The sequence below is a fragment of the Penicillium nucicola genome (genome assembly GCF_028828085.1).
Source record: "Penicillium nucicola strain IBT 29836 chromosome Unknown utg000006l, whole genome shotgun sequence".
In the NCBI taxonomy this organism is placed as follows: domain Eukaryota; kingdom Fungi; phylum Ascomycota; class Eurotiomycetes; order Eurotiales; family Aspergillaceae; genus Penicillium; species Penicillium nucicola.
This window is the reverse complement of record NW_026643130.1, coordinates 2,187,833-2,211,172: the sequence shown is the minus strand read 5'-3', so window position 1 is coordinate 2,211,172 and position 23,340 is coordinate 2,187,833. Positions and strand designations below refer to the sequence as shown.

The following is a 23,340-nucleotide window of genomic DNA, read 5'->3' as shown; positions in this document are numbered from 1 at the left end:
TTGGGGAGAGGAAGTTTTGGGCGCTGGGATTTTATTTATAGTGGGCAATTGGTGGGCGGGTCACTGACCGCCTTCTATTTCGGGGATACAGCTGTCTACTGCCGTCATTCTGCCATTTATTATTAGTAATGCTGTTCATTTCGTGTCAGTTATTTCTTTTAATGCTCATTACATTCGATTTAGCTGGCTGGCCTTGTCGGCTAACTGCCTATATTATATGAAATAGCTGAATAGGTTATACATCGTACGACTTGGCCTCTTTCTGGGTCGCTGGCGATATACTTTAAGCACTACATAGACGTGTTAGTTATTGCTGAGGTGTGTATAGCTTATAGAATTTAGGTAGGGGCTTATAGAGGAGGAAAAAGAGAATCAAACAAAGATGCAAAAGAGAGTCCTTACTCTCATTCACATCCTCGGGAAAATCTTTTGCTAGTTGTGCTATCTACTTTGGTTCCTCTAACAGGGTAATAGAACTTTGAATGAGTGATCATATTGGCAATTCCTCAACTTATAACTTAGTAGAAATACCCAGATTCTCATATGCCCTCACAATATACTCTCCTCCATTAATCTTCACTTTATCCCCAACCTTCCAACGCCCTTCTCCAGCAAAGCCATTAATCATAGAAGGCAAATACCTAACATCCTGCCCAACAACATACTTCTCTCTCCACCCATTCTCCCACTCCTCCCTCCTGGCGCTAACAGCAGCACCAGATTTCTTGACAACAGATCCACCCGAAGGATCCTTCAACCGTCTATGAGTCTGAGTCTGCCGCAAAGCCAGATATGTACCCCAAATTCGCCCCAGGAAAGTCTTAACAACCGTTACCTCCCCTTCATCACTCTCATCCCCATCCCGACCTTCACTATCAGACTCAAGAACCCAAGAAAGCCCACCATTGCCCTCGGGACCAGTTCGAAACGCCAATTCCCTCCAAACCTCTTCATACGCACACTCAGGCGCACCAGGTAAATCCGGCCGAGGCATGACACCCGTTTCAAGATCATCACCATTAGGCAGCGTCACAAAAGTCCCACAATCAACACTTTCAAATGCATCGTGCGAGTCAAGTTCGTGTGAGAATGATACTCGTACTACGCACATGTTAGAAACACCTTTCCAGACTTCATATGCTGTTAATGTATACATACAAGGCTCTTGGCTCTCGACAATCCGCTGCCCGGCAATGGCCCAGTCTACTGCGCCAGTTTCCTTCTCCATTCGGAGATCCAGGTACCAGTCCTTTACGGACATGACAATTGTATCTGTTGTTTCTGACGGTGGGTCTGGGAGCCAGCGGATTGAGATCCGAGTTGAGAAACGACATTCGGATTGGGCGGGTTTTGGAGACGGCATTGTATTTACTTTGGATTCGAGACGTGTGTTTGATTGAGGGTGGTGGGTTCACTTTGGGACTGTGGGGTTTGGATTTGGTTCAGAGGTGGACTGGGTTGGTGGTTAGTTATAGGATAAGTCGGGAGAGGATTTCTTTTAGGATCGTTGGTGTTTGGCTGGGACTGGAAATTTTGTAGAGACGAATTGGGAATGTGGAAGAGATGATTAGTTAGTTCGGACTCGAGGGTTGCTTTTCTCTTATCTTTCCCCTCACCGCGCGGGGAGAAGTTGAGGTCCGATTTGGCGGAGTTTGCCGCTGGAAGTATACTCTTCTTCTCTATACACGTGTGAACAAATTGAAAATGATCCAAGTTGTCTGTAGAGGCAGATATTTATCTTTCTTATTTGATTATTTTGGTTTTCTTGAAAATCTTCTTTGTCGACTACTCATGCTATCCAATACATAACAAAAATCCTAATTACCCTCAATAGCAGTAAAGACCAGTTTGCAGCTCTGCCCCTTAGGTCTTGAAGAGATAATCTGATCATCCAACTTCATAGAAGCGGTCATGTCCGCAGCAACGGTGGTTCTAAACCGCGAATAAACCTCCCTGAGCAGCATCTTCATCTCAACAAGAGCAAGACTAGACGAGAACCCTATTGATTAGCAATGTCACGCCGTGATTCAATAAAAGAAGTAGTCACTTACTTCTTCCCGGTACATCCTCTCCCACCGGTAGCAAAAGCAAAGAAAAGTCTATTTCTCTCCGCAACACCATCTCCAACAAGCCATCTCTCCGGCCAAAACCGGTCAGGATCAGTAAAAACCCCGGGATCCCGGTGCACAGAATAAGGCTGACAACTAACAATCACACGCTCGGGCACAAAGACTCCATCAATGGTACGCCCACCCTTCGGAACGTATCTAGGCAAAGACATAGGAATCGGCGGTGCACAACGCAACGCCTCTTTGATAACAGCATCGAGGTAAGAAAGACTATCAAGTGGGGCATCAGCTGGCGCAGAAACCAGCTCCTGGTACAAGCGTTGCTGGAAGGGGTGATTTTGTGGCCGAGATAATTCCCACATGAGAAAGCACAGGCCATCGCCTGTTGTGTCGATTCCGGCGGCCATGTGATCTTTGCATTCTGCTGCTGCTTGCATTGTGGTTAGGTTGGATTCTTTGCGGGTCAGCTTTTCGATTAGGGTGTGCGGGTCGTGGTCTGAGAGGGATGCTCGCTTTTGAACATATGCATTTGCTTTGGGCGCGCTGCGTGCGTGTAGGAATTTGGGAAAGTAAGGAGACAGGGATGGAAGGTAGTATTCCAAGAGGTTTTCTAGGTTGATTAGTTATGGTAGTGCTAAGCTGGAATATAGTGAATTTGTAGGTGGGGGTTGACTTACTCTGTAGACTTTGGTGATAGGTTAATTCGTGCATAATTTCGTAGTCTTTGGGGTTGTCGAGTGACTTGAGACCACCGGGGCTGAACATGAAATGGGTTACGCAGTCGAGAGCGTAGCAGTGGAGTAGGGACTGGTTGATGAGATAGGTTAGCTTATGTGATTATACAGCTTGCGGGCTCGGCATACATAGACATCCACGCTCCTCTGATCGGCCTCAGTGCACTTGGACACGAAAGTCGTAGCTCGCTCATGGATAGCAGCCATGGGCTTCTCTTTCATGATATTGGACATGGCATATCTCTCAGCAAAAAGACGTTTTCTCTTGCTATGCTGTTCATTGTTAGTACACGTGCCATGTTAACGTAGGACTGCTCTGAATATTGACCTCGTCTTTGTGCAAAGTAGAAAACATCGTCCTTGCTTCCCATTAGTGACTTGTTAAGCAAATACATAGAAGAGATTCGGAACTCACTTGATCTTGAACTGTCTGAACAGATCATAATACTCGGTTTTGTCATATCCGCTCCCACCAGAAGCATAGATTTCCTTGATAGCATCCAAACTCGTGAATGATACCTCATTGGGACCCAGTCGGACTACCGGTCCATAGACCTTATGCAGTTGATGGATAGATTCACGTCGGTTGGCAGTAAATTCTTGATACTTAATCCATATACTCGTGAATCGTGTGTAGAATGGTCCTGGTATCTTCGACAATGGCGAGAGTAAGCCTTGAAGAAAGATATATCCGAAAATCAAGATGGCTCCTGCCCACAGTGACAGCATATTGACGACTATTTCAGTGCAATAGAAGACAGTAGTTTAGATCCTGAAGATTAAAGATGCAAACTTGGGCGGCCTTATATAGACCGATCTTAATTCATTGGAGAAAACATAGATAGTCTTGAACGGCCAAGGTTAGCCGATATCTTTGCAGTGCGGGGGTAAGCGCGATAACGTTGGAATACCCCACGCCAAAAAGGGAAATCATAAGAGAATTTGAGTTTGGAGGTTTGAGTAATTGGAGATCTGTGAGTGGTTCCCTTTTCAAATCTATCGTATTTCGAGGCACTCTCACGTATAGATAAGGTCGCATTTACACCACGCTAATCAATATGTGCGCAACTGCCCTATTTGAGAGCAACGACACTTCTTTTACATGTTTATGTGATGACCCAGAGCACACTGCGTAGCTATTCCCATAACATTCGTGGATGCACTATATCGTACGAACAACGATTGTATTGGATTGAGGGACATAGTTCAATTCGGGACTGTAGCAACAATTTTGCTAACAGCTAAGAGCTTTGATAAAAGTGTCCACCGCTACTACCCGTCGCTAGACATTTGATTCGATCCCGCAATGTAGGATTCGAGCAATGTCCTCGCGTGTCTGCGCATCCCTCGCTAGATTGTGTTGAGACATAAGCCGCTACTTCTGGTGTTAGGCTTATATCTCAACAGATTGCTAGGCTGATTGGTTATCCCAAGTTTCCGATCAACAATTTTAAGTATATAACGTCCAGAGTACTAGTATAGGCCTTCTAAGGAAACTGCTCTCAAATGAGATATAGACAAATCCCAAAGTATATGAAGGCTTCTAGTAAAGCAATGGATTGATCTAAAGGCCGAAGAAGCCTTCCATAAAGAGAAAATATAGCTAAATATATATTATACACACGTAGATGACCGAGGCTTAGACAAGGGTATGTGGATTATACCAATTAGAATCAAACACCTTCGCTAGTCGATGTAGCGGGACAACAGAAGTTGCAAGAGACTTCAAGTTAAAGTATAGAGAGAATAGCTAGGAAGCTTTCTTCGATTGAACCGTTTTCAATTGCAAAATCATAGGCTCACTCACGTGCTAGTTGGAGCTCCCCTCGGCTGCGAAAAGTCACTTTATGTTTCACTTAAGTCTACTCCACCAAGCAGGCTCGGACCATCTTCCCAATTAGGATAAACGGATGAAACTAGATTTCAGGATGAATAAGGATACTATGTGAGGAAAAGAGTATAGAATTAATAATTTCTTGCATTTACAAAGTATAATAGTAGATGAAAGATGGAATTGGTACTAAGAAAAGACTATAATTAGCCAGCCATTCGTAGGAACCAGTTGACCCTTGGAAGTCCTTCACAACTACAAAGTGGGTCATTAAACTGCGACGAACATACCCTGTTACAGATTGACCCTGAATCATTCGTCTGACAAGATTCAATGCTAATATTGAGTATTTGATCATGAATCAGAAAGAAAATGGAGGTCACAATGACAAACCCAATTTCACTAGTGTGTGGAATCTGAAAGCCAAACTGCAAAGTAAAACTTTAAATAGAATCTCACAATGCATGATATGATGTCAAGTTTCCTCTGTAAACCGTTCAGAGAATTGTACTGCGCTAGATGCTCAAATATCGCGGGCACTTCCTAGTCCAGGAAACCAATATCACAATCCGGAACAGTACCATTTTCGATTGTTAGTGGCATCGGTAGGAGAAATACATTTTCGGGCTGGTGGGCTGCGAGTGAAATCCGAGACTGATTTGATGCGTCGTCAATCGCATGCCTGGCCACCTGCTTCACTTGTGATTGGATTGGAGCTCTCAACCTACTCCGAAAATAGATAATAGAGAAAATATGAGCCACTATCAGAGTTAAGGTATCAATCGACGACTATCAGGGGTATTTCGTGACCTCAGCTATGAAGCAACGCGGTATCCACGACCTCAACCATGAACAAAGCATGTGTTCGCACCCTCACAATTTTCAAGCAGATTGAAATGAGGGCCTTCTCAATCTGGTTTCCGAGACAGCAATCAAAAAAGCCATATGTACTAGATGTACCGCTAGTATAACTCTTAGTATCGCGGTTAAGATTAGGACAGTCTACCGTATCACCATCACGCAGTAGGGTTTTCTTGAGCTGCAAAAACTGCCTTTAGATCAAGCGATCTGTGAGCGTAATGCTAAAAGCAGCTCGGACATATCATCGGCTTATCTACGATCAGAAAGAGAATGACGACTGGTAGAGGGGTTGATGACAAGAGAATGGCAGATTGTGCTGCTGCGCGTTCATTTTGTACCTGGTTACCTTCGGCAACAGGATTTTCTTATGCTTTGGGTTATGGGATTTGTTCATAGGTCGAGCTGGTACCCAGTCTCTCTTTTCGAGGACCAGCTCAATTTCTGTATTGGCGTTATCAGGCGTACGGATAGATTCTTGCTTCAACTGGATGAAGCGCTGGCATAGCTATTGCCATACTAGTTAGGCTGCAGCAGGTTCATTGTACTTTGATTGGTGACGACTGGTACGTACCAGTGGGAATATGAGGGGATGATTTAGTAGATAAGAAGTGCCCATCACAGAAGTAGAGGAACTAGTGCGGACAGAAAGCGTTGGATTTTGGCAATGGTTGAAACATAATAGTCGATAGAAAATATGAACCCCGGTCGCCGCTGGTTGATGTTGATTGTGAGATACTGGTCAAGCCAAATAGCTCAGAAGAGTAGCCATTTACTGTCAGCTACTCAATACAGAAAAGAAACCCACCGATCGGCCCATCCGGGACTTTTGATATTGTCAGAGAATGTCTAGTATCAATGACATCAAATGCATACCGAAGAAAAACTAGAAATTCTCTGCAGTAGAATGTTTCTTCTACACCTTCTGCATTCGATCATATGCAGGACCTAGCCAGGCATTAATCTTTCATAAATATAAGATGACATTCAGACTAATCCACCTAGTGTAGTTGGTCCTTCGCGAGAATCTCGGTTCTCTTTTTGAGTGGATCACCCCTTGCGTACTTAGGCAAGCTTGGAAGCAGGTAGACGAGGTGACTTATCAAGAGGCGTCCCTGGTCTCCAGTAGTACAAAGACGCTTACCGTACTCCACAATTCATCTACCTCATTGTATTCCAAGTTTGTTAGTCTACAATACGTGAATCCAGCGACCCACAATCCCCTAGTAAATGATGAAAATAAATGAAGAATAAAGTCGGAAGCCGTTTCCGTTCACCCGTTTCTTATCCTATGCTAGACGCGTCTTTTGAGTCTAAACCTCGCGCTAAGGCAAATTGAAAGTACGCTAAGACTCTATAAGCTCACGAGGGTATTCAGTCGACCGACAACTCTACCCTCGAGATAATACTAGAACAAGGGTTGGGGAACTGACCGGGCAGGGTCATTAGACAAAGGCAATACTAGTGGAGAGCAGAAGACTTGTTCCAACTTGGAAACCGGTAGGTGGCGTTAAGCATTTTATACTTCTTGGCATACCGAATCAGCCAATCAGAGGACGCCACCAGCGTGCAGAATTGTTGGTTGAGGCCCAAGGCGCCAAGCGGCCCCCAATCCTTCGCCAGCTCGGAAACCTCCGCTACAGAAGGACAGGCCCCCTGCATCCCCACCCTTGACGGCTCATTGAGTACTCACGATTGACTAGGCCCACGGAGGCTGACATCCGTGCGTTGATCGACCCGACATCGGTGACGCGACTTGACAGGGGGCGAAATGGCCATAACAGAATCATCTGCAGGTGCGCGCCTCGAAGCTGTTGTCACATTGATAGGGGCGATGTCGCAAAGCGATTACGTACAGTTTCTGACGGGGGTTGGAATTTCCAGGGTTAATTGCAAAGCCTGGCGCTCTTAGTGGCGATAGCGTTTCATCAAGTTTAACCGTAGTGCTCAATACGGCTATTAGGTAGATCTGCCAATGTGATTGAATTTTTTGGAAAAAAAGAGGCAATGCATCTTAGAATGCAAGAACCAAGTCAAGATATTCGAATGATATTTCTTCCATATAAGATTAGGCAGTGACAATCTTAACTCTGCCGGGTAAATGACAAGGAACTCAAAATGCCATCGTAATTAGTGGGTTACATCGTGCCGAGCCGAGGCCTTTCGGAGAGGGTCCGTCAGATGCTGAAATGAGTGGACCCAAGGCCGTTTAGTAGGAATGGTGACTGCAGAAACAGTGCAGAAGTAGCGTCTGCATATACTATCTGCAGGAATTCTTTCTACGAACCCTGTCAGCAATGCCCCGCCAGGTGGCAGATACCGAGACTTGATCACAGACTTCGTCAGACAATGTATTAATTCTCGCTGTTGATTGTTTCTCTGGACAGGGACTATCTCCCCCATACACCCACAGGCTTCGCCTCGCAATGTTCCACACGTTTAATGTGGCTGCGCCAGCGCAGCATGGCCCTGATCAACGCGCTTCAAACTCAGTGTCGCCATCCCGAAAACGCCAGAAAGTGTTGCGAGCTTGCGATCGTTGCCGTACGTTTCGCACCAAATGCGGAGAAAAGCCTTGTTCGCGCTGTGTACTTGATAAAGTCAGATGCACGTGGACCTTTAGTCCACCTGCCAAGCAAAAGGCCAAGAGCCTTTCAAATGGGTGAGAATGTCTGGCCGATGGAGGGAAATGATTACTGACAGTGATTGTTGAAGACGAGAGCACCACCCCGAGTCCCGTCCCAGGGACCGTGTTCGATCCGATGCGTCGGAGGAGAAACCGCAAAACTGCCTGGCGCCGGCCATTATCGCGAGCAGTATGGACAGGGACCGACCACCAATGCCCTCAGCCTCTGCCGGCACCACCACCGAAATGACTCTTCCAAATCATAGCCGTGTGAAGCTGGACGACCACATGGAGCTGCTCAACTGCCCGGTGTATGTCTTCGACAAAATCGACAGCTTCTTTGTCGATTCAAGGATCACATCGCGCAACTGCAGCCACGAAGCAATAGCGAACCTCAAAACGGCCTACCCGGGTCCGTTTCCTGATCTACCACATATCGCAGCATCAGCGGACAGCCCACCACCCTGTAACGAGCACTTGACCGAAGACCAACAAACATATTTTCTCCGCCTATTTTGGGAAGCCTATCACCCACTTTTGCAGACTTCGGACGAAGCCGAATTTCAATCCCTATTGCATCTGGATGGGCGACAAGCCTTCGAGGTTGGAAAATTGACCAAGGCGTTGGCAAATTGTATGACGGCGTTAGGAATCCAATACGGCCATGGGGCTGGCCTGACTTCACGCATCCTGAGTATGCGCCGTTGTGCAGTCAACATCTCATGGATAGGGTACGAATATTTCCGTCGCTGTCGGGATTATATTGCGCTCCTGACTGAGCCCACGCTCTTATCGATGCAATGTTACGCCCTGATGTCTCTATATCTCATGAACGCAAGTCATTTCAGAGAGGCTTACAGCCTGCTCGGCACCGCCATTCGTCACAGCCATAGTGTCAATCTCCACGAGGAACCTAGCGAGCGTCTTCAGCCAAAAGAGAGGACAGCTCAGAGGCGGATTTGGTGGTTACTCTTTATGCTCGATATAAAATGTTCCCAGCAGCTTGGGAAGCCAGTCGCTGTACAAACCGCTACGATTACATGCGCTTTGCCGTCAGCCGATGAACTAATCACGATACCGGGAAACACGAGCGTTTGTTGGAAGAGTCTACACGTCTCGACTTATTTCGTGCATGCCGTGAAGCTCGCAGTGTCTCTTGCGGAGATGGATCGACTCATTTCCACCTCGAAGTTATACGAGGATGCCAACAACATCACCGTGCTAGAACAACGAGCGAACTTGGTAGCCACATCGCTCGCGTGTCTAGAAAAATGGAGCAATGAACTACCAGATGACCTCCTTAGCCCCAGGAAAAACACAGGGTACACGGAATCCATGTCCACAGCAGAGAGTCCGATCGTGTTGGAGCTTGGAGCTCCCAGCTGGCTCCACCATCAACGGGTTCTACTTGAAGTAAACTATCATAATGCATATATCATGCTCCAGCGGCCATTCATCTGCTTCCCTCAACCTTGCAACTCCTCTCCAATCCAACAACCACAAACAGATCGCCACGCACGCAGCTCGCTCCAGCACGCCATAACAATGACAATCATCGTCCACGACCTCTGTTCTTCATCCGATGTCTTTTTTGGCTCGCCTGCAATCCTTCACCCATTATGGAATGCCACCGTGACAATCCTTGGATTTATTATAGCGAACCCGTTCTCTTCACGATCCCGCAGGCCAATACAGTGGATTTTCAAAGCCTTGGCTGTATTCGAGGCCTTTGCAGCTACCGAACCATTCGCTGCCCGAGCAGAGAATATCACACGATCCCTTGTCGCTAGACTAAACGACATGCTCAACAGCCTGGATGACAAGTCAGAGCAAAGGAGCCACAGCAGAACGTCCCTGGGAATGACACTGGAGCCATCTCCCGCTACAACGTCAACTACGCCCTCCACGGACCCCGTTGATGTACTGATGGGGTCTCTCGACGGAGGGCTGGAGCCCCCCTTTGATAATTCATTTTTCACGGATAACAACCTTTGCTCGTCAATTGGAGCCGTTGAAATCAACACATGGGCGGCCTATCAAGATCATCTTGATATATGGAATGGCAGCCATTCAGATGGAGCCCTTGACGCAATGCATGTATTGGATTAAACCATATCACGTGAAGATGAGATACACGATCGGTTTTGCGTTTGAATTTCAAAATGGGCTTTTTAGGCGAGCTGTGTATTGATAACCGAGTCCTGAATACGGCTAGTTGACACGGGCTAGGTCCCGTCTTGCCGTCCTACGAACAAGGGACGATGAATCGATGAATAAATGAATAGATGAATGAATTCTACCTAAAGCCCATGTTCAAGTAAAAGAGAGATGATATAGTTGAAATGATTGAACATTCAACGCCTGTGTGGGGGAGGCAGAAACTGAGAGAGAAAGACAGCAAAAGGGAAATGGAATGCGGCTCTGGTCAATCTGCCTATCCCTACCCAGAAAGGAACTATGGATCTCAGAGACGTGAGGTTGCATCTATCAGTGCGCATAGCCACACGTTTGGAGACCCTTGGACTCTGATTCGCGGGTTCTAAGCGACAAAGTTACTAACCAGGCACTTAATATGATTGCATACCCTCCGGCCGCGGAAATGTAGCCACCTATCGTCAAATTAAAGAGCGGAACGACAAGCTTTAGCACCGACTCCCGATTGGCCGCCAAGAAGTTCCTCATGCAGTCATCATTTGGTGTATTCAAGCGGAAGACCAAGACGGAAAGATAGTTTCCTTGAGTGGGCCTGGTGCAGATGGGTTTCTGACATGCAGCAGCCCTCCCGAGATAAAGGCGTGATGCGCAACCGCACGCTGTGTTGTCCTAGCCATCCACAATGGACCCCGATACGGATGATCAGCAAGAGGCCGGGAAGTGGACCTCGAAGCAGGGCTTCCGGTTTGCTGCCTTCCAGAAAGAGTCGTTCCGGAATCCTTCAGCCCGTTTAGGGAGTGTGTATCCAGTTCCTTCATGTTCTTGTCGTATGTTTCCATGTTTCAGGGGAGAGTGGGAACCGTTGGCTATTCTAGTGGATGTTGCGTCATTGTCTAGGTCGTATCGAGACACCCCGACGATATTTTCGGTTTTGTATCGAATCTTTGAAACATTGAAGAGTGATAGTTCTAATCGCGCCACCGAATTGGTGGGAATGGTGGGAACTGGGTATAGTCGTATCGGTGGATGTGCTGGTCGAGAAAGGCCTCGTGAAGATCTTGTTTAGCGTCAACTGCTAGCGTTCACTCAGCGAAGTCTCAGTCCCCTGATTAAGGAATTTGGGTGCGTTCAGCGCTTAGATTTGACGGTTTCCTATTCCTATTCCTTCATATTGTTGATTCAGTACCTTGTCACATCGTTGCTGTAGTAATCACACATCCTGAGAAGGATATCGGGATATAAATATTCATACAATCGTCGTCTTCACTAGACCCATCATTTCTCTCTTTACTTCTCTCTTTGCTTCCCAAGAGAATTGATTAACTCGTCTTGATTCTCGGGCCTCCCCCCCCCCCCCCCCCCCCCGCGGTATTCAACCACCCATATCAAGATGAATCAAATTCCTGTCTTCGCCGGCTTGGGTTCAGATGCGCTTTTCTCGGAGCGAACTCTAAAGACTGCTGCCGAAGACGCTAGAACGCCAGAGGGCCAAATTATATTACGAGCATGCCATGGCATTTTCGTGAGGGAGATCACCTCCATCATCAACAGCCAGCGTCTATCCTTGGACATTAAGCTGGAAGACTTCGTGGCGCCAGAAAGCCTCATAGGACCTCGGGAGTGTTATCAACAGAATAGCATCATTCAACATGTATCTCTCTACACAATCCAGTTTCTAAGATATTTACGATACCTGAAAGAGAAACCTGGCACTCTTGTTGGCGTGGCCGGATTCTGTGCCGGATTACTGCCTTGTGCAGCGGTGGCCACGTCCAGGAATACCATCGAACTGCTTTCTCGCGCCCAAGACTTTTTCTACGTAGCTCTGCATTTGGGCATTCGAATCCAAGGCTACAAGCAGGTGATGATGGCGAAAACAGAATGTCCAACACATCTACCATGTAGTCTGGTTGTGGACGGGATCACGGCCCAGCGTGCCCAAGAGTTGCTTGAAGAACACAACAAACGGGTATGGCTTGTCCATGATCAGAGAGACCCAAGTGCTAATTTAGAACTTATAGTCTCCGGCGTCTTACGTCTATTTGAGTGCTATCAACTCTGATACTTGCATCACTCTCAGTGGTAGAGGCGATCATCTTCAAGACTTCACCCAAAGCAACATGCCCTCCCAATGCAAGATCCGGCCAACTAATATTTTTTCCTTGTATCATAACCGTCGTCAGCTCGAGGAAGTCCGAAAAGAGGTGCTTCAAGACCTACGAAACAATATACTCATATTCCCAGCACCGTTACAACTTCTTGTTCCGCTGTTTTCCAATATCGATGGAAAGCCGATCGACTCGGAGCAGCTAGTAACGGTTGAAGAGATGTGCGAGAAGCTCCTTGATATGATGATGTTAGAGCCGGTGAACTGGGCAGCGGTCGAGGATAACATCCTTGCTGTCATCGAGCAATCCGCCACCGCTGTGGATTCTTCTTATGAGATTTTGAATTTCGGCCCCGGATACGGCATGTCGGGGACCAGACATAGCCTCCCCGATAACGTGAAAGTTGTAACTGCGTCAATAGTCGAACCGCGTCTCCTACCACATGACGCTTCTGGGCTGCTATCCTCTGATGACATTGCCATTGTGGGCATGGGTGTGGATCTTCCAGGAGCTCCCAATAGCGATGCCCTTTGGCAAAACTTGGTCGACGGAGTCAATTCTTGCACTGAGGTGAGACTACCCCATTTCAAACCTATCATGGAATATTGGATTGACTCGAGTTATGTAGATTCCATCGTCAAGGTTCCACGTGGAAGACTTCTACCAGGAGAAAGATGGCCGTACACTAAGAACCAAGTATGGCAACTTCCTAGAAAACCCCTTCATGTTCGACAACGAAGTTTTTGGAATTTCACGACGAGAAGCTCATTCCATGGATCCCCAACAACGTGTCATGATACAAACTGCCTACCGGGCACTTGAAGATGCGGGTTATGTGCCTGATTCAACCCCGTCGTTCTCCAGGAAGACGTTTGGCTGTTTTATTGGAAATGCGACTTTGGACTATACCGACAATCTGAGAGATAACATCGATGTCTACTACAGCCCAGGTGAATTGTGTCTGGCTTGACTATTGATCATTCAGATATGCTAATCTTTTCTATATCAGGCACCTTACGTGCTTTCCAGAGTGGACGGATATCCTACGTCTTCAAATGGAGTGGGCCATCTATGACTTTAGACACGGCCTGTTCCTCGTCGATGGTAGCCATTCATCAAGCAGCACGAGCAATCCAAGCTGGGGACTGCCGGTCAGCGTTGGTCGGGGAGAGTGAATGTCATCAGTAGTCCTGACGTGAGTGAATCCTTGCAATTTTCTTTATTTTTGTTTGAAGAGGAAAAAGGCGACAAAAATTCCATTGTCCATGGTGTCTTCCAAACCAATGGAGCCACATTTCTGCTACAATCATGAACTGACAACGCCATAGATGTATCTTGGTCTCGATAGAGCGCATTTCCTGAGTCCTACTGGCCAATGCAAGCCTTTTGATGACTCGGCAGATGGCTACTGTCGCTCTGAAGGGTGTGCGGCTTTCGTGATCAAGAAACTTGGAGATGCGATATCGGAAGGTGACCGAATTCTCGGAGTTATCAGAGGCACTGAGATCAACCAAAGCGGCAATGCTCATTCCATAACGCATCCTCATTCACCAACACAAGAAGACCTATTTCAATCGTTGCTTAAGAAAACGCAAATCAATCCTCACCAGGTACGTAATCCCAAGCGGATAACTTATGCCAGAGGAAATTCCGATTCTCCACTGGGCATCTTCTGCTCACTTATTACCATCAGAGGCTGGCGATGTATTAACTTTTTGCAGATCACTGTGGTGGAAACACATGGAACAGGCACACAAGCTGGAGATCCAAATGAGCTTGTTAGCATTCGTGGTGCATTGTGCAACGGTCGAGATTCGGGGAATCTTCTCCATTTCACCTCTATCAAAGCAAATATTGGTCACTGTGAGGCCGCTTCCGGCGGTGCAGCATTGGCTAAATTGCTTCTGATGATAAAACATGGCAAGATTCCCCCGCAGATATCTCTCAAAACCCTGAACCGCAAGATCAAAGACCTTGGCAAGGATGGATCCGTCATTGATCGTGACGGCGCCACTTGGTCTCAGCCTTCACGACACCCGCGGCTTGCTCTACTCAACAATTTTGGCGCAGCTGGCTCCAACGGTGCCTTGATTCTGCAAGAATATTCCAGTGTCAAAGTCTCCCCTCAGAATGAAAAGCAGTGCGAGGCTCACACCTATATGCTCGGATTCTCGGCTAGAAGCAACACAAGTCTCCTTGCTTACAAAGATGCTATGATCGCTTATCTGGAGGATCCTTCGCTCCCGAGCTCTCTTCGTGATGTTGCTTATACAAGCACGGCTCGTCGCCAGATCTTTGATTATCGTATCTCTGTCACCGGCTCCACTGCTCAGGAAGTAGTCGACAGCTTGAGAAATGCAGAGGTTTACCACATTCGCGAGTCAGCGAATCCCCAGCCGCGTGCAGTATTCGCATTCTCTGGTCAAGGCTCACAGGTAAGGCTTCATTACAATATTATTTTGTGGGCTGAAAGATTAACAAACATTACAGTATCTAGGAATGGGCCGTGAGCTTTTGACTGCTTACCCCGAGTTCAAAAATGTGGTCATGGACTGCGAACGATGGTTGTTGAGCAATGGATACCCGGGATGTCTTGATATCATCGCATGCAAAGACGACCAAGAGCAGCAAACTCGCCCATCTTCGTTGCAGCAGCAATCTCTTCAAACAGCGGTCTTTGTCTTAGAAGTCGCCTTGGCGCGCCTTCTTATGTCTCTTGGTATTATGCCGACCATCGTACTCGGTCACAGGTATGTCTACGCACTCCGTTCCTCCTTTGCTGTTCTATCGCTAACTTCATCACTAGCCTTGGAGAATATGCTGCCCTCGTCATTGCTGGTGTTATTGAATTACAGGACAGTTTGAAGCTGGTAGCACACCGAGCCAAGCTTATGATGGAGCTTTGCCAACTTGAAACGACGTCAATGCTTGCCGTCAACCTCAGTGCAGAAGCCGTGAGGAATCACATCGACAATAGCCCAGAGTTCCACAGCCTGGCTATATCGTGTGATAATAGTCGTTCTGATTGCGTTGTTGGAGGCCCAATCAGTCAGCTTCAATCCCTGAAAGCAAATCTCAGTACGATGAACACGCGGTCTAAGCTCCTGGAGGTTCCAATGGCCTACCATACAAGTGCAATGGACCCCATACTGGATGAATTGACCGAAGTCGCGAAGACACTCGAGCTCTCGTGCCCGACAGTTCCTGTTCTCTCCAACGTGTTTGGTCGCCTTATTCAACCCGGCGAAAGAGCTTTCACTTCTGAGTACTTTGCTATGCATTGTCGCCAGACCGTCTCTTTCACTGCGGGCATTCATGAGCTCTGTCATAGTGGAATGGGGGCGGAAATTTCCCGGTGGATAGAAATCGGACCTCATCCCTCTTTGCTGCCAATGGTTAACGCTAGATTGGATAAAGACACTACAGATCTTCTACCCTCATTGAGAAAAGGAACTCCAGCTTCTGCGGCAATTTCTCGACTGCTGTGTCATTTCTACCAATCCACAACTGCGTTGAATTGGCGAAATGCTTTTGATGAGCCAGCAACCCTGGCCTCCGTTCCCGCCATGCCATTTTCGGAACAAGAGTTTGGTGTCTACTATCCACATGAGAGCGCTCAGAGAGACTCGGGTAAGTGTGATGAGAGTACCGATTCTGAAACTTCGCACACCTTCCTGTCCAGGATCATTCAACGCCCGTCTGAGACGAACAGCGAGGCTATTTTTGACACCCCGATTGCGGTCTTCAAGGACTACATTATCGGTCACATTGTTTGTGAGAATGCTCTTTGTCCTGCATCAGTGTATCACGAGATTGTTCTAGCTGCTTTGAAGTGGACACAACTCGATCAAAGCGAAGAAGTCATCAGGATACTTTCAAATGTGCAATATCCGGCACCTTTGCTATACTCAGAAGGCTCTTCTGCGATTGTTAGGGTTTCCATTAAACCTAGCAGTGACCACAAGGCAAACTACTTGTTCACTGTGGGTTCATACAACACAGGTTCCGACCCACAGCAGCAAGTGATTCACTGTCAAGGGCAACTGAAGACACGATCTAGTTCGCATGCTCAGAAGTATGCGAAGCTAGTGCCTCTCATGGAACGGCAAAAGGAACGGTTCCTGCGAACCGACCAATCGAGTACACAGATATTCCTTCGGAAAGCCATGTATGAAAAGGTTTTCACACGGGTCGTCACATATTCCGAATTGTTCCAAATGGTTCAGTCGATGCGCATCGATCAGGATGAAGCACTTGCAATGTGCCGTTTTCCCAATCAACAAGGAGACACATCAGCGGCAAACACGGTTCTCATGGACGTCCTGCTTCACGTTGCTGGTTTCGTCGCCAATCTCAATATCGAGAATGATGAAGTTTGCATCTGCAAGGAGGTCAAATCTGCTGCCATGATTCGCGAATTCCCCTTCTCGGATACGACATTCGAAGTTTATTGCAGCAATGTCGAAATCGCAGCCAACAACGTGGTGATAGCAGACGCATTTGCTGTTGATTCACAAGGCGTCATTGCTGTCTTCAAGGGCATGGCCTTCCAACGAGTGAAACTCGCAAGAATGGCTCAAGCGCTCCGGTTGACAGCTGCGAGATATGGTCATTCACAGCAATCTGCTCCAATGGAGCGAGCCAAACCGGTAGCTCCGATGCCCTCGGCTCCTGCCCCAAAGCCTGTTGACATGTCTGCCGATAAGCGACCGGCTATCAGGGAGATCATTGCGAGAACTTGCAATATTGAAGCTTCGAGCTTAACTGCAGACACCAGCCTTCACGACATTGGCTTTGACTCGCTTATGATTATCGAACTTTCTTCAAACCTGTCTTCTCAGCTTCAAACCTCAATTTATATCTCCGCTTTGGAGGATTGTGAGACCGTTGAGGACATCGAGCAGCTGTGCAGCGATGTGGGCCAAGCAGGACTCACGCCTATTTCGGAAGCAGAGAGCGTTGACTCCGTCATTTTGCCAATAACACCGGCAACGCCTGCAGATAAGCTACGCATTGCTTCCATCATCGCCGAGACATGTGGTGCGCATATTATATCAGTCAAGTCAGATGTAGAGCTCGAGGCTCTTGGTATTGATTCATTGATGATGATCGAGCTGGAAGCCCGTCTGCAAAGTCCATCAAGCACCAAGAAACTTTCATCTTCGGAACTATCAGAATGCAGAACAGTGAGGGATATTGAGAAATTAGTAGGTCCATATATAGCGACCTAAGCAGTGGCAGCCTTTTGGTGGCGTACAGCCCTGACATGTTACAGGCAAATATAGATGATGTACCAGCTCAACTTGAAGTTGAAATTTCTTCTCAATTTTCTCCCCGGCCCCCTCATGAAACACAATCCTCAGTACCAGAAAAGGAACAGAATGAACCATCCGCATCGATGACTCTGAAAATTGCGACTATCCTTAAGCTACAAGAGCAACCCGAGAAAGTGTATCTCGCCGACGACACGGCCCCTAAGAACGCTCCGCTTTTCCTCATCCACGATGGCAGCGGCATATGCGTTCAGTATCACCGATTACAACCCTCCAATCGGTCAATTTATGCGATTCATGACCCCAACTTTCTAGAGCCAGATTCCTGGACAGGACTTCCCGCCATGGCACAATCATATGCAAGACTTATTGAAAGAACCACTTCGGGACCATATATTCTAGGTGGCTGGTCATTCGGCGGTGTTGTTGCATTCGAGGCTGCTAGAGTGCTACTGGCAGAAGGCCACGCTGTGACCGGTGTCGTTCTCATCGACTCACCCCCACCACTCAACCACAAACCTCTCTCCGCGAACATCATAGATGCCGTCACAAGAGGTGGCAGAAACAGAGGTGGCCTGGTCGGCCAAACTATTCACAGCCATGTGAGGAAAAGCTTCACAGCATGCGCGGGTATGCTTGGGGCTTTCGAACCAGAGGCTGTGACAAGTACCAGTCGACCAATTCCACGGACTTTCTTGCTCCGATCAAAAGATGGCTTTCAACTACAGGCAGCGGATGGTATTCAGGAGATTGAGAACGCTTGGCTGCAGGATCGTTCCGATCCTAGGACTTCTATTGAGGATTGGGAGATTGTTACAAAGGCAAAAATGCCTTACATGGATATCCCAGGTGACCATTTCCAGGTCTTTGATGCTGCCAACGTAAGTTTCATTATTCTATTTGTTCTGAGGTTATGGATTATGCTAATTTTCATCCGTTTGGATAGGTACAAGCTGTGTCAAAAGCTATCGCTCATGCATGCAGTGAATTGACAGACGCCTCTTCATGTTGAACAGCTTCCGTAAACTGGTTATAAAGTTTGAAAAATCATACATCACTCATATACTTTCTGTTTTTTTTTTCACGATATTCATCATTGTAGTATGATAATGTGGCCAGATCTTCTATAGTTAGTCTTCTCTTTCTGATGTAAACTTGGATTAGGAAGAGGTGAATGTGGTTAGGACAGAGCTGCAATTGATGGTGAGGATTTTTGTCTCATAAACTGAAATTGAGTGAACACAGTTTGAAAGGATAATAAGGAAGCGCACTTTATCTCGTGTGTTATCTCACTCCTCGATGTTTGTTCCGCTCAGAAGCTTACAACGCTCATGAAATTTGTTTAAAGTCCAGTGATGTGAAGCTGAGTGATATTGTTAAATCTTCCAATTCTCTCTATCAAAATATTTATCTGAGCGTGATCACTCAAAGACCACATGCAACAACTCCCAGGTTGAAACCGGGTGCATACAGAACAACCTTCTTGATCTTGAGTCCTACCGCTCCTGCAAGCTTTGCCCATTGCTCTTCCGATCGCTCCATCGAGCTATGGAAGGTCATCATGGTCAGATCCGCTTGCGTGGACGGCTCATCCACATGCTCAGCAGGCAAAACCATTTCATCGAGCAGAATAAGAGAATCCTTTTCCAAAGCCGGTACTAGATTACTGAGAATCTTCTTGCTATTTTCGTCGGTGTGGTCGTGCAAAATCATTCGCAAGTAGTAGAACTTGGCACCTGTCTTCGAATTAGTCTCACAGAGATCAAATCTGGATTTGGTATTGCTTACCCTTGATTGGCTGTGGTTCAAAGAAGTTGTGCACCATTCTCTCTACATCCTTGGAGACCACCGCTTCAGCATCCTTGACTGGCTCCGGCAGGTCCTGCAAAATCAAACGACCAGGCAGATTCGGAAATTGCTCCTTGAAGGCGGCAGTTTGATAACCAGCGCCGCCACCAACGTCCACAAACAAGGGCTTGTCGGATGGCCAGCCCTTGCTTTCCTCTTCAAAGGGGTAAAGACCGAAGCATTTGATCTGGGAACCGCGCTGTGCTTTCATGAAGTGATTGAAGTGAGCACTTCGCACCGGATCGCCGTGGACGAAGGCAAATGTGTGCAGGTCGGTATTGTGAGCTCTTTGGAAAATGCCGTCTGTGAAACTTGTAGGGTTCTTGTAACCAGTTTCCTTCAGGTAGCGAGGCATTTCCTGATATGTTGGGTTGCACATATCAAAGTAGACATACAATCCGGCCTGAATCTCGGGTCTTGCGAGATTGGATGTATAAGGTGTTGCTGCAAAGGTATCTCTACCGGCTTCTTTAATCACGCCAAGAGATGCGAGATAACGCAGAATACGACCTATCTCGAAGTTAGAATCTTTTTTGCATTGAACCTTGAATAACTGGAGTTCTGATACTTACCAAGAAGCAAAGGGTCTACAGAGTGCTTGGCTGCTAATTGATCGATAGTCGAGGGCTCGGCGCTGTCAAGAATATCGTTGAAGATATTCAAGTCAAGAGCCGTGCGAATAGAAGCAAAATGAAGGTTCTAAGCGATTTGATTTAGCTTTGAAGATGTAACTAGCAGGATAAGAGACAGACTCGGAAGTCTGCCAGAGAACCCAATGTTCTCTGCAAGCGCAATAGTTCAAGGATAATTTCTCAGGCTTGGGAAGCATACCATGTGAATCACTCTCTGCATAGCATCCTCGGGGGCCTCGATGCTGTATTGCAGGTCTCGCAAGGTGTCTAGAAGCTTTTTCCGCGCTACATAACTGGCCGAAGCAGCCTCCTGCTGAATCTTTGCGATCAAGCTTTCCATGGTGAAACGTTACTTTCAGCTTTTGTACGACTTTCCAAAATTAAATTAATTAGAGAAACACAGGAATTCTTCTCTCTTAATAGGACATGAAGATAGTAATACTCGTAGTGACTTTCAACTAGTGAACCGGAAAGCATCTACTGCGAGTATGCAGATCGGTCTGTCTGGAGGCTGTATGCGACCAATCGGAATAGTATCGCATGTTTTTGAATTTAATACAAGGGTACGAAAGGGCGAATGCATAATTCGGAATATTTTACTAGCAAGCAGTGTATTTTCGTCGGCAAAGTACCACTATGTGGATCAACGCTTCGCTCCCACCAATACGAAGGAATAAAAAAGCAAAATTTCGAAGTAGATATTCCAGAAGGGGATATTCCCAAAGGAGGAATTCCACAAGGAGAACTTCCGGAAGGGGAAATGAAGCGGCGAGTGGGCACGCGGGACGGGCCGAATGATCCCTTCCCTTCAGGCTGTGCTGAGCCGCGTCGCTAGGAGTTACTGTACGTATGGTCCTATCTGTTTCAAGATGCAAGTCACTAGCCAACCAAAGTCCGTACATTAACCGATTAGGGAGATAGAGAGGGGCTTGGTACTTTTTCTCGCTTTGAAGAGGTCTAACAAAGAGGGGCTTCTGATGCTCGATTTCTTATCAGGAGCCGCCTTTTAGCCGCTTGCGGTTGTTTACGGGAGACTATGTAGCGCAGAGTCCATATTTCTGCTCTCCACATTTGTTGTATTGGTCGTTGGTCTGGCGGCATTTCGAGCAACTAATGCAAGTGCTGTTGCGAGGGTGTGGGGTTGGAAAACTCTCGCTACTTAGTGACAAGTCGTTCATTAGATGAGCAGCTCATGTTGCTGATTTATCTCGAGTCCGAGGCGTGTACGCTTTAATGATCCTTTTAAGAAAATTAGGGGAATGTATAGTTGGGATACTTGATTTACCAGTGTTCCATTTACTAGCTCTGAATGTGTGTTTACTGTATCGCATAAGCGTCACGCCCCTGCGTTTTTGATACTTTCAATTATATTGTACTGTAAAGTCATAGCATAATCGTTGATGCCGGCTTATAGAGCACTTATATGATACACATCATTATGCACTATTTGCGGCTGAGTAATGAAACGAGGCCATGACTTTTCAAAAAGCGCGGTGCAAGTGGGAGATAATATAACACAGCATTCTGAAAAGGTAACATTCTTCACCTCGATAACTCCATCGATGATGGGGGTTCCATGGCAATAACAGACTCTTTTATCCAAATTCAGCGCTTCCGAGCCTGAGCAGAATCGGATTTCAACCCAGAAGAGATACCAATATCCGTCTCCTCTTCTGTTCTAGATGTCTCACCGTTGTGAACGACTCCATTAGTTCCATTACCATATGAGCCATTTTTCAAGCTCTTCTCCGCAGCCTTTGCCTTAAGAGCTCTGTTGGCTTCTGTGACATCCTCCAGTAGATATTGGAGTTCTGCATTGGTCGGAATAGGTCCAGCAGAGAGATCTGCTTCCCTACTCCAGCGCTCCTTCGCGCCCCAAAAGTCGTCAACTAATCGCCGAGTCCAGAATGAACTCTTCATTTTTGTTACAGCGAATTCCCAATCCGTCGAATATTCTTTGAAGAATGGCTTGTAGCCTAGTAAACCCCCAAGCCAGCGGCCAAGAACCACACTAGTCCAGTAGCCAAAGAAAAGCCGGAAGGGCATCCATGCCGGGGCTGGAGTATAGTGTCCACCCGCATCGAGCATCTGTGATGAATTAGTGTTTGCGTTACATATTATGAGTATGAAAAAAACGCACCTGTAATTTTTGAATGAAATCCAGGCCACCATCGTAGAGCAATGCGTCGTGCCAGTATCCGTACCAATTCTCAAAGAAGAGTCTGTCAAGCTGGTTGTCAATTCCAGCATCTGAGCCACTCAGCAGCACTGTCATAAATTCGCCGGAGTCGGGATGGATCGAGAATCGATGGATATGGTTCGCTTGGAGAGAGACCTCTCCGTCTTCTGGGGTCAGGTTGCGCGTCACGCCGTCCACCTCAGCCACACAGATCCCATGCTCAACGTGGAAGAACTCATTCTGGTACCGATGGAAATGCATTGCAGGACCATCGGGCCGCTGAGGGCTGTCAATGAGCTTCCGTAGGGCGGGCGAGACCGGCCCTTCCACGTCCAGTCTGTAGGTCTGACGCATCATAAAACTTCGGCCCGCGGGCGGCTCCAGCCACTCAACAGTAAGGAGACCACCGAATCTGCAATTTCCTGCATTAGCATCGAGAATAATATGGCTAGTTGTCAATTGTTTTGCTGGGAGACATGAGACTTGAAGGTTCAAAATAGCAGCACAATACACGTTACACTCACTTTCGAATCGTACTCGAACCAGCCGACGAATGGTAGGGCACAAAGGGGGTAAGGAGACCCATTTTGTGAATTGGATAAAATGAAGTCTTTCGGAATTTGAAAACGAGTACGTGGTTTAGAGATGTTGGTTTAGGAATTGGGGAATGGCAGCGAAATCAGAAACCATCAACCCAATGCACAATGGCAAGACACTATAACGGTCGGGGCTGGATTGGCGCATTTACGGCGTCAACTCATCAACTTTATCATTATCGCCGAGTATTTTGCCCACTAAACGAGAGTCTAAAGATCAGTAAATATCATACCATCAGTCTGTTCCTACTGGTCCCGTTCCCAACGTGGTATGTGGGCCATTCTTATCCACCTGCAGCTTGACGCTACCCGATGCCTATTGGGGAAGTCTGCATATCAGGGGGCGCTTCGGCTTCTGCAGGTCTCCCGAAATCCTTTGAGGCGTAAATATTCCGTGATCCATAGCGGATCTCCCCAGGACAGAATCGTGTC

At 47.0% G+C, this 23,340-nt stretch overlaps 7 protein-coding genes across 7 annotated transcripts; 3 read left to right on the top strand and 4 right to left on the bottom strand.

Annotated features, from left to right (window-relative positions):
* Window positions 1-511: 511 nt before the first annotated feature.
* On the bottom strand, window positions 512-1,363 carry N7511_006854 (uncharacterized protein; the record flags this gene model as incomplete). The annotated part of the gene is made up of 2 exons (XM_057129231.1): window positions 512-1,101; window positions 1,159-1,363. The coding sequence occupies 2 exons, from the start codon at window positions 1,361-1,363 to the stop codon at window positions 512-514; spliced, it is 795 nt and encodes a 264-aa protein (XP_056983787.1).
* A 454-nt stretch (window positions 1,364-1,817) lies between these two features.
* N7511_006853 (cytochrome P450) lies at window positions 1,818-3,532 on the bottom strand (the record flags this gene model as incomplete). Its single annotated transcript, XM_057129230.1, has 5 exons — window positions 1,818-1,986; window positions 2,052-2,679; window positions 2,747-2,876; window positions 2,933-3,071; window positions 3,219-3,532. 5 exons carry the CDS (start codon window positions 3,530-3,532, stop codon window positions 1,818-1,820), a joined length of 1,380 nt encoding a protein of 459 aa, XP_056983786.1.
* Window positions 3,533-8,331: 4,799 nt separating this feature from the next.
* Window positions 8,332-10,227, top strand: N7511_006852 (fungal specific transcription factor domain-containing protein; the record flags this gene model as incomplete). Its single annotated transcript, XM_057129229.1, has 1 exon — window positions 8,332-10,227. One exon carries the CDS (start codon window positions 8,332-8,334, stop codon window positions 10,225-10,227), a length of 1,896 nt encoding a protein of 631 aa, XP_056983785.1.
* A 727-nt stretch (window positions 10,228-10,954) lies between these two features.
* N7511_006851 (uncharacterized protein) lies at window positions 10,955-11,351 on the top strand (the record flags this gene model as incomplete). Its single annotated transcript, XM_057129228.1, has 2 exons — window positions 10,955-11,069; window positions 11,239-11,351. The coding sequence occupies 2 exons, from the start codon at window positions 10,955-10,957 to the stop codon at window positions 11,349-11,351; spliced, it is 228 nt and encodes a 75-aa protein (XP_056983784.1).
* A 311-nt stretch (window positions 11,352-11,662) lies between these two features.
* On the top strand, window positions 11,663-18,678 carry N7511_006850 (type I iterative polyketide synthase; the record flags this gene model as incomplete). The annotated part of the gene is made up of 10 exons (XM_057129227.1): window positions 11,663-12,241; window positions 12,294-12,950; window positions 13,009-13,330; window positions 13,410-13,531; window positions 13,709-13,990; window positions 14,102-14,815; window positions 14,871-15,130; window positions 15,187-17,587; window positions 17,656-18,534; window positions 18,649-18,678. The coding sequence occupies 10 exons, from the start codon at window positions 11,663-11,665 to the stop codon at window positions 18,676-18,678; spliced, it is 6,246 nt and encodes a 2,081-aa protein (XP_056983783.1).
* Window positions 18,679-19,078: 400 nt separating this feature from the next.
* N7511_006849 (uncharacterized protein) lies at window positions 19,079-20,473 on the bottom strand (the record flags this gene model as incomplete). The annotated part of the gene is made up of 4 exons (XM_057129226.1): window positions 19,079-19,389; window positions 19,442-20,011; window positions 20,074-20,200; window positions 20,333-20,473. The coding sequence occupies 4 exons, from the start codon at window positions 20,471-20,473 to the stop codon at window positions 19,079-19,081; spliced, it is 1,149 nt and encodes a 382-aa protein (XP_056983782.1).
* A 1,265-nt stretch (window positions 20,474-21,738) lies between these two features.
* Window positions 21,739-22,898, bottom strand: N7511_006848 (uncharacterized protein; the record flags this gene model as incomplete). The annotated part of the gene is made up of 3 exons (XM_057129225.1): window positions 21,739-22,221; window positions 22,274-22,724; window positions 22,837-22,898. The coding sequence occupies 3 exons, from the start codon at window positions 22,896-22,898 to the stop codon at window positions 21,739-21,741; spliced, it is 996 nt and encodes a 331-aa protein (XP_056983781.1).
* Window positions 22,899-23,340: the final 442 nt, after the last annotated feature.